The sequence below is a fragment of the Bison bison genome, unplaced genomic scaffold (assembly GCF_000754665.1).
Source record: "Bison bison bison isolate TAMUID 2011002044 unplaced genomic scaffold, Bison_UMD1.0 scf7180017864287, whole genome shotgun sequence".
In the NCBI taxonomy this organism is placed as follows: Eukaryota; Metazoa; Chordata; class Mammalia; order Artiodactyla; family Bovidae; genus Bison; species Bison bison.
Window position 1 is genome coordinate 1,977,157 of NW_011494859.1, and position 8,588 is coordinate 1,985,744.

Genomic DNA, 8,588 nt, shown 5'->3' on the forward strand with positions numbered 1-8,588 from the left:
TACCCATGTTTTTGGTTTTTATTTTGTTTTTCCCAATATTCTTCCCCCTGTTCTTCAGATTACATAATATCTGTTTATCTATTTCAGAGTCACTGACTCTTACTCCGTTCACTTCCATTCTGCTACTACACCCATTCAGTACACGTTTTATTTCAGGTATTTTTCCGTTTTAGAATTTTCACTTTGGTTTTTTCCTTTAATCTTCTTTTTCTTTGTGGAGCTGTCTGAGCCCTTATTATGAACATATTTTTCTATATATTTTGGAACATAGTTATGAGAGACTACTGCTTTAAAATCCTTATCTGCAAATTCTAACATCTGGGTCATGTTGCGGTCCATCTCTGTTAATTGTCTTTTATCTTCAGGATGAGTTGCACAGGCATACCTCATTTGCTTGTGAATTGCAGATACTGCAGATTTTTTTGTTTGTTTTTTACAAGTCGAAGGTTTGTGGCAGTCCTGCAGTCAAGCAAGTTATTTGTGCCATTTTTCCTACAACATTTTCTCCCAAAATGTATTACATTTTGATTCTCACAATGTTTCAAACCCTCCATCAGCAAAAAGATTACAACTTACTGAAGGCTCAGATGATGGTTAGTATGTAAATTTTTTAGACATAATGTTGTTGCACACTTAATAGGCTGCAGTACAAATATAACTTTTATATGCATTGGAAAACCAAAAAGTTCATGTGACTTGCTTTATTGCAGTAGTGTGGAACCAAACCTGTAATACCTCGGAGATATGTTTGTATCTTCCTGTTCCTATGTGGATTAATTTTGGATTGTGTGGTGGACAGTGCAGATGAACCGTGGTAGAGACTGAATTCTGCTACTTTCCAAAAAGTATTGACTTATTTATTGTTAACTATTTATTTTTGTAGACATTTAATTTGGCTGAACTCAAACTGCTTTCCTCATAGCTCAGTTGGTAAAGAATCTGCCTGCAATGCAGAAGACCCTGGTTTGATTCCTGGGTCAGGAAGATCCACTGGAGAAGAGATAGGCTACCCACTCCAGTATTCTTGGGCTTCCCTTGTAACTCAGCTGGTAAAGAATCCACCTGCAATGCCGGAGACCTGGGTTAGAACCCTGAGTTGAGAAGATCTCCTGGAGAAGCGAAAGGCTACCCACTCCAGTATTCTGGCCTGGAGAATTCTGGCATGGACTGTATAGTCCCTGGGGTCACAAGAAATCGGACACAATGAGTGACTTTCACTTCACTTCAAACTGCAAACTCTGTCTGCCCTGTAGAGGGCAGCAGCTCAAAGCTAACTTCAATTCATTTCGCCTTTGCGGCGGTGCATGTAGTTGGCCCCACAGGTACATGATTAAGGATTCAGCTGGATATTTGGGCTCCCCACTGTGGTCCTTTACTTTCACAAACCCCCCTCAGTTTTCTGTAGCTGTGATTGCTGCAAACTCAGTTTTCTTATTCTTCAAGCCAGCCAGACTGAGTTTTTTAATTCTAGCCATTCTATTCAGTGTAGAATGCTGGCCTTCAAGTTAACAACTATAAGCAACTTAACATTCACCATGTGCTATTCCCTTTTTCCATATCTACGCTTCACTTGCCTATTTTTGTTCATTTTCTGGGCACTTGAGGAAGCCATTCTTCTCTGTCGTCAGTGTCTACTGGAGTTGACCAAATAGGAGCATACTAGGCAATGACCAGAGATAGGACTGTACCAAAATTAGGAAGAAAGCAAGCAAAGGGGAAAGAAAAATGAAATAAAGTAAACACTGATATGAAAAAAGGCTGAGACTGTCAATCAAGGAGGATCAGAGGACATTTATGGGAAGGCATGGGCTTCCCTGGTGGCTCAGTGCTACAGAACTCGCCTGCCAATGCAGGAAACAAGGGTTTGATCCCTAAGTCTGTAACAGCCTCTGGAAGAGGAAATGGCATCCCACTCCAGTATTCTTACCTGAAATCCCCATGGAGAGAGGAACCTGGCTGGCTACAGTCTATGGGATCACAAAGAGTTGGACATGACTTAGTAACTGAGCACGCAGACGGGAAGGTGCAGTGCCACAGAATAACCCATCTATGAGAGGAAAACATTTGTAATGCACTAAGCTAATATTTTGCTTCCCTGATGGCTCAGTCGGTAAAGAGTCTGCCTTCAATGTGAGAGACGGGTTCAATCCCTGGGTCGGGAAGATCCCGTGGAGAAAGAAATTGCAAACACTCTTGCCTACAGAGTTCCATGGACAGAGGAGCCTGATGGGCTGCAGTCCATGGGATCGCAAAGAGTTGGACATGACTGAGTGACACTTTCACTTTAAACTAATATTTATGGCCTTTTGTAAATATCTGAATACTTTATCTTTAAAGAACCAATCAGATCTGTTCTAAATTGTAGTTATGTATGTTGCTCCTAACATTCTTTTAGACTGTAAATTTCTCAAAGTAGAAACCAAAGAAAAAGCTGGAATTTTTTTTAGGATAGGTTTAGTTTGTTCTATCAAAAGAGATCCCTAACATAAAGGAGAATTGTGTATCTGGGCACAAACCCATTGTTAAAAAGTCTCATAGTTTCTTGGCAAGATGTGAAAATGTGTGCTCAGATTGTCTTTGAGAGAATTTAGCCTATGTAAAGCATAAAGCCTGAAGTCTGTCATACAGTAAGTACCCCCGATATGTTGACTATAATATTTACCTTGCAGAGTTGTTTGGGAAGATTAGATATTATATGACAAGTGACGAGATGTCTAGTGCCTAATAAATGTTAATGTGATGAAGCAGCTGTTAACTGATGTTGTTCCCCAGTACGCAGGCTTTGCATTTTTGCATTTTGCTACTCTAGTGGGTGCCACTCACATCCTAGTCCCTGTAGATTTGTTAACATGACTTTTTTTCCTTTGGTGGCACTAGAGTGCCTTGAGAAGGGGCAGTTTGTATCTGTCTGTACAGGGACACCAATTGAGCCAATAGTGATACTGCAGATTTGTAGTCTTTGTATTAATAGATGTATAGATAATCCCTCTGTATCCTTTGTGGTTAGGTCAAATGTAGGAAACTTTGTTATACTCTGACACACATTAAAATAGGGATATTAGTGAACGAGAGTATCTTTAGAAGAAAACAGCCAGAATTAAAGAATTATTGAAAGGATACTTTTTATGTACTTCAGAAAAGAGAATTTAGGTCTGGGGAATTTTACATGTTAGCTGACATCAGGTACTGGAGGGGCTACCCATGGTAACAGCATATCTATTTTGCCTGTTTTATTCTAAGAGTAACAGATAATAGTTCCAGTTATTTGAAGGTTGTAATCTGAGTCATCCTCTGACTCTAGAAGCAGTGACATATATAATACAAATTCAAAGCAGCATATGTTCTAGAAGCTATATAAATTGAGTTTGGGATGCATTTGGATAGAACTGGGATTGGTGGATGGAAGATTTGGTAAGCCAAGCCAGTTCAGTATGAGAAAAAAATCGTTAGTTTCTATTGCCCGTTCATGGTAACACTGCTTCACACAATAGAGCATGCCTTTAGCATAAGTTAGAGAGGACCTTTCATCAGAAATAGTCTGGAGGGCGTGCATGGTGTGAGTGCTTGGCCTTCAGGCACCTGTAGTTGGGAGATTCTTTGATTCTGTGACTAAGCAATATATTTCAGCAAATAGAAGCATTTCCATTTTCAACAAATCATCAGCAAATAATCAGTTTATAAAAATGTCCAGCCAACATGGATTTGCATTTGCATCGTAGCCTGCCAAGCAGTTCTTGGTGCCACATGCAGGTATTGATCAAAATGATAACCCTTAGGACTGCTTGTGTGTGTGTGAGACCCATGCTATGTATTAAGCGACGGAGATTTTCAGTCATTTAATTGAAAATTGTGCTTTATAGTAAAGTGCACAGAGAATTATTTAAAGCATGTTAGGGATGCTGCTGACGAATCTGCAATTGCTTATAAATTCTCCTTGCAATAGGTGTGTTCATCGTTGCTGCTAAGCGGACCCCCTTTGGAGCTTATGGAGGTCTTCTGAAAGACTTCACACCTACTGACATGGCTGAGTTTGCTGCCAGGGCTGCCTTGTCTGCTGGCAGAGTCTCACCTGAAACTGTCGACAGTGTCGTCGTAGGCAATGTCATGCAGGTTAGTAGGGCAGAAGGGAAGTGTTCACTCCTACTGCTTTCTTTTATTAGTTTCTAAAAATAATTCCTTTAACATGTCATAATGGTGTACTAGTTAATAATAGTTAAAGGTATTCATAATTTAAGCAATTCCCTGACCCCTGAAGCAGTGGCATATATAATTCAAAGGAGCATATGTTTGGAAACTACATATCTGTCTGGGACTTGGGATACATTTCATTGCTTCTTAAATAACAGATTAATTTCCTTGACTTACTTGAAGTAAACTGGTTCTCTCTGTGTGCCACCTGGGGAGAATAGCAAGCCTAAGCAATGCAATACGTCGTCTATAATTTCTTACACACAGTAGAAGTTTGGTCAATGTTTGTTTTGGGGAATGAGAAGCTCTTTTACCCTCTACCTTGCTATATATGGTGTACAAAATAGATCACTCATTTGCAGTAATTGAAAGCCGAATATGCCTTCAAAGTGTGGTCAAGATATGGGGATGCTCTTACTCTTCCCACACCTCATTGATGGGATGGAGGCTCTACATTTAGTGCTTTGCCACCACCAGTGCGTGTGTGCTAAGTCCCTTCAGTCGTGTCTGACTGTGTAGCCCTATGGACTATATAGCCCACCGGGCTCCTCTGTCCATGGGACTCTCCAGTGAAGGATACTGGAGCGGGTTGCCATGCCCTCCTCCAGGGGATCTTCCCAACCCAGGGACTGAACGTGCATCTTAACATCTCCTGCATTGGCGGGTGGGTTCTTTACCGCTAGCCACCTGGGAAGCCCTGCCACTGACAGTACTAGAGCCCCAGTCACTGCTCATCTGGCTTATAAGGTGTTTCCAGACTGGGTGAGACGCCTTGAGACAACTGCCACCTCCTCCACTGCGTGCTTTCAGCTCTTAGAGCTGGGAGAAGGCTCAGAGAGAGGTGCACAACTGTCCCCTGTGAATAATACTGCTTTGAACATCATGTACAAGTTTCTGTGTGGACACAGGTTTTCATTTCCCTTGGGTGTATGCCTGAGTATAAATGCTAGGTTATATGTTAGCTCTACATTTAGTTGTTTCAAAGCTTTCAGATTGCTTTCCAAAGCGGCTAAACATTTTACATTCCTGTCTACAGGGTATGAAGGTTCCACTTTCTCCACATTCTTGTCAACACTTGTTATTGTGTGTCTTTTTTTTTTTTAATTACTGTAGCCATGCTAGTGAATGTGAAGTAGTATCTCACTGTGGTTTTAATTTGCCTTTCCCTGATGATTGATGATACTGAACATAATTTCATGAGCTTGTGTCCATTGCTATATCTTCTTGGAAGTGAAAGTTGCTCAGCGTTGTCTGACTCTTTGTGACCCCATGTACTGCACAGTCCCTGGAATTCTCCAGGCCAGAATACTGGAGAGGGTAGCTATATTCCCTTCTCCAGGGGATCTTCCCAACCCAGGGATCAAACCCAGGTCTCTCACATTACAGGCGGATTCTTTACCAGCTTAGCCACAAGGGAAGCCCAAGAATACCGGAGTGGATAACCTATCCCTTCTCCAGTGGATCTTCCCGACTTGGGAACCAAACTGGGGTCTCCTGCATTGCAGGTGGATTTTTGGAGAATGTCTAATTAATATCCTTTCCCCACTTTTTAATTAAGTTATTTGTCTTTTCATTATTGATTCATAAGTGTTGTTTTTATATCCTAGATACAAGTCCCTTAACAAAAATTATGATCTACAAATATTTTTCTATACTTGATTATCTTTTTATTTCTTAATTATATCCTCTAGAGTATGAAAATTTTGAATTTTGATGAAGCCCAATTTTGGTTGTTATTGCTCAGGCTTTTGGTGTCATTATATAAGAATCTATTTCCAAATCTAAGGTTGTGAAGATTTATTCCTATGTTTTCTTCTAAGTTTTAGCTCATACATTTAGGTCTTTGGTTTATTTTTATTTAATTTTTATATATGTTTTGAGGTACAGGTTCAAATTCATTATTTTGCATATGACTATCCAGTTGTTCTAGCACCATTTGAAAAGACTCTTCTTTCTCCCATTGGATGGTCTTGGCACTGTTATTGAAAATCAGCTGACCATAGACACGTGATTTTATTTTTTGACTCCACATTCTATTGCACTTATCTGTATGTCTATCCTTTATATGTCAGTTCCACACTGTCTTGATTATCTTGATTATCACTGCTTCATAGTAAGTTTAGAAATCAAAGAAATGTGAGTCTCCTACTCAGTTTTTCTTTTCAAAGTTGTTTTGGCTATTCTGGGTCTCCTGCAATTCTAAAACATGAATTTTAGAATCTGTTTATCCATTTCTTCAAAGAAGTCAGCTACAATTCTGATAGGATTGTTTTGAATCTGTAGGTCAGTTGGCGGAGTATTGCCATCTCAACAGTATTAGTAAGTTTTCTGATCTGTGAATATGGCATGTTTTTTGTATAAATCCTCTTTAATTTTTTCAACAATGTCTTACAGTTTTCAGAATATAAATTTTGCACTTCTTTTATAAATTTATTACTATTTTGTTCTTTTACATACTACTGTGAATGAAACTGTTTTCTTATTTAATTTTCAGATTGTTCATAGCAAGTGTATAGAAATGCAGTTGATTTTAAGAAAAAAGAAATACAGTTGATCTTTATATATTAATCTTATATCCTGAAACCTTGCAGAACTCATTTATTAGTTCTAATGGTTTTCTAGTTGATTACTTAGGATTTTTTGTATATAACATCATGTCATCTGAGAGCAGAGATAATTTTGCTTTTCCCTTTCCAATCTGTATTTCTTTTACTTTTGTATTTATTTTTCTTGCCTCATTACTCTGTCTAGAACCTCTGATGTTGAATAAAAGTGACAAAAAATGGATGTTGCTGTCTTGTTCCTGATACTGTGGGGGAAAGCCTCTAGTCTTTCAGCACTAAGTATGGTGTTATGTGGATTTTTGTAGATTTCCTTTCTCAGATAGAGGAAATTCTTTTTCTGTTCCTAGGTTGTTGAGTGTTTTTATCATGAAAAGTTGTTAGATTTTTGTCAGTTGCTCTTTCTATGTCAACTGAGATAATATGATTTTTGGTTTTTATTCTGTTGATACAATGTGATATATTAATTGCTTTCAGGTGATGAAACAACCTTACATTTCTCGATGACCCTTGCACTGATCATAGTGTATAATTCTTTTTCTAAATTGCTAAATTCTGTTTGCTAGTATTTTGTTGAAGATTTTTATATCCATATTCATAAGAGATATTAATCAGTAATTTTTGTGATATCTTTGATTTTTTATCAGTATAATTTTGGCTTCATGCTGAGTTGGGAAGTGATCCTTTTCTATTCTTTAGGAACAGTTCGTGAATAATTGGTATCTTCTTTAAATGTTTGGTAGAATTCAGTAATGAAGCCCATCTGGCTTTTTTTGTGAGTAGTGTTTTGTACTAATTAATTCAGTCTTCACCCCAAGAAAAAGAAATGCAAAAAGGCAAAATGGTTGTCTGAGGAGGCCTTGCAAACAGCTATGAAAAGAAGAGAAGCTAAAGGCAAAAGAGAAAAGGACAGATATACCCATTTGAATGGAGAGTTCCGAAGAATAGCAAGAAGAGATAAGAAAGCCTTCCTTAGTGATCAATGCAAAGAAATAGAGGAAAACAATAGAATGGGAAGGACCAGAGATCTCTTCAAGAAAATTAGAAATACCAAGGGAACAACATTTCATGCAAAGATGGGCATAATAAAGGACAGAAATGGTATGGACCTAACAGAAGCAGAAGATATGAAGAACAGGTGGCAAGAATACACAGAAGAACTGTACAAAAAAGATCTTTGTGACCCAGATAATCACGATGGTTTGATCACTCACCTAGAGCCAGACATCCTGGACTGTGAAGTCAAGTGGGCCTTAGGAAGCATCACTACGAACAAAGCTAGTGGAGATGGTGGAATTCCAGTTGAGCTATTTCAAATCCTAAAAGATGATGCTGCACTCAATATGCCAGCAAAAGAAAGTGCTGCACTCAATATGCCAGCAAGTTTGGAAAACTCAGCAGTGGCCACAAGACTGGAAAAGGTCAGTTTTCATTCCAATCCCAAAGAAAGGCAATGCCAAAGAATGCTCAAACTACCACACAATTGCACTCATCTCACACGCTAGCAAGTGAAAGTGAAGTGAAAGTGAAAGTCGCTCAGTCATGTCCGACTCTTTGCGACCCGATAGACTATACAGTCCATGGAATTCTCCAGGCCAGAATACTAGAATGGGTAGCCTTTCCCTTCTCCAGAGGATCTTCCCAACCCAGGGATCGAACCCAGGTCCCCTGCATTACAGGCAAATTCTTTACCAGCTGAGCCACAGGGAAGCCGACATGCTAGCAAAATATGCTCAAAATTCTTCAAGTCAGGCTTCAACAGTATGTGAACCATGAACTTCCAGATGTTCAAGCTGGATTTAGAAAAGGCAGAGGAACCAGAGATCAAATTGCCAACAT

The 8,588-nt window shown here is 39.0% G+C and overlaps 1 protein-coding gene across 1 annotated transcript in view; it reads left to right on the forward strand.

Annotated features, from left to right (window-relative positions):
• The window catches only part of ACAA2 (acetyl-CoA acyltransferase 2), a 35,267-nt gene that overhangs the window by 5,089 nt on the left and 21,590 nt on the right, over positions 1-8,588 (forward strand). The window contains exon 2 of the mRNA XM_010849817.1: positions 3,944-4,110. Coding sequence (XP_010848119.1) covers positions 3,944-4,110 — 167 coding nt within the window. The remainder of the gene's footprint in view (positions 1-3,943; positions 4,111-8,588) is intronic.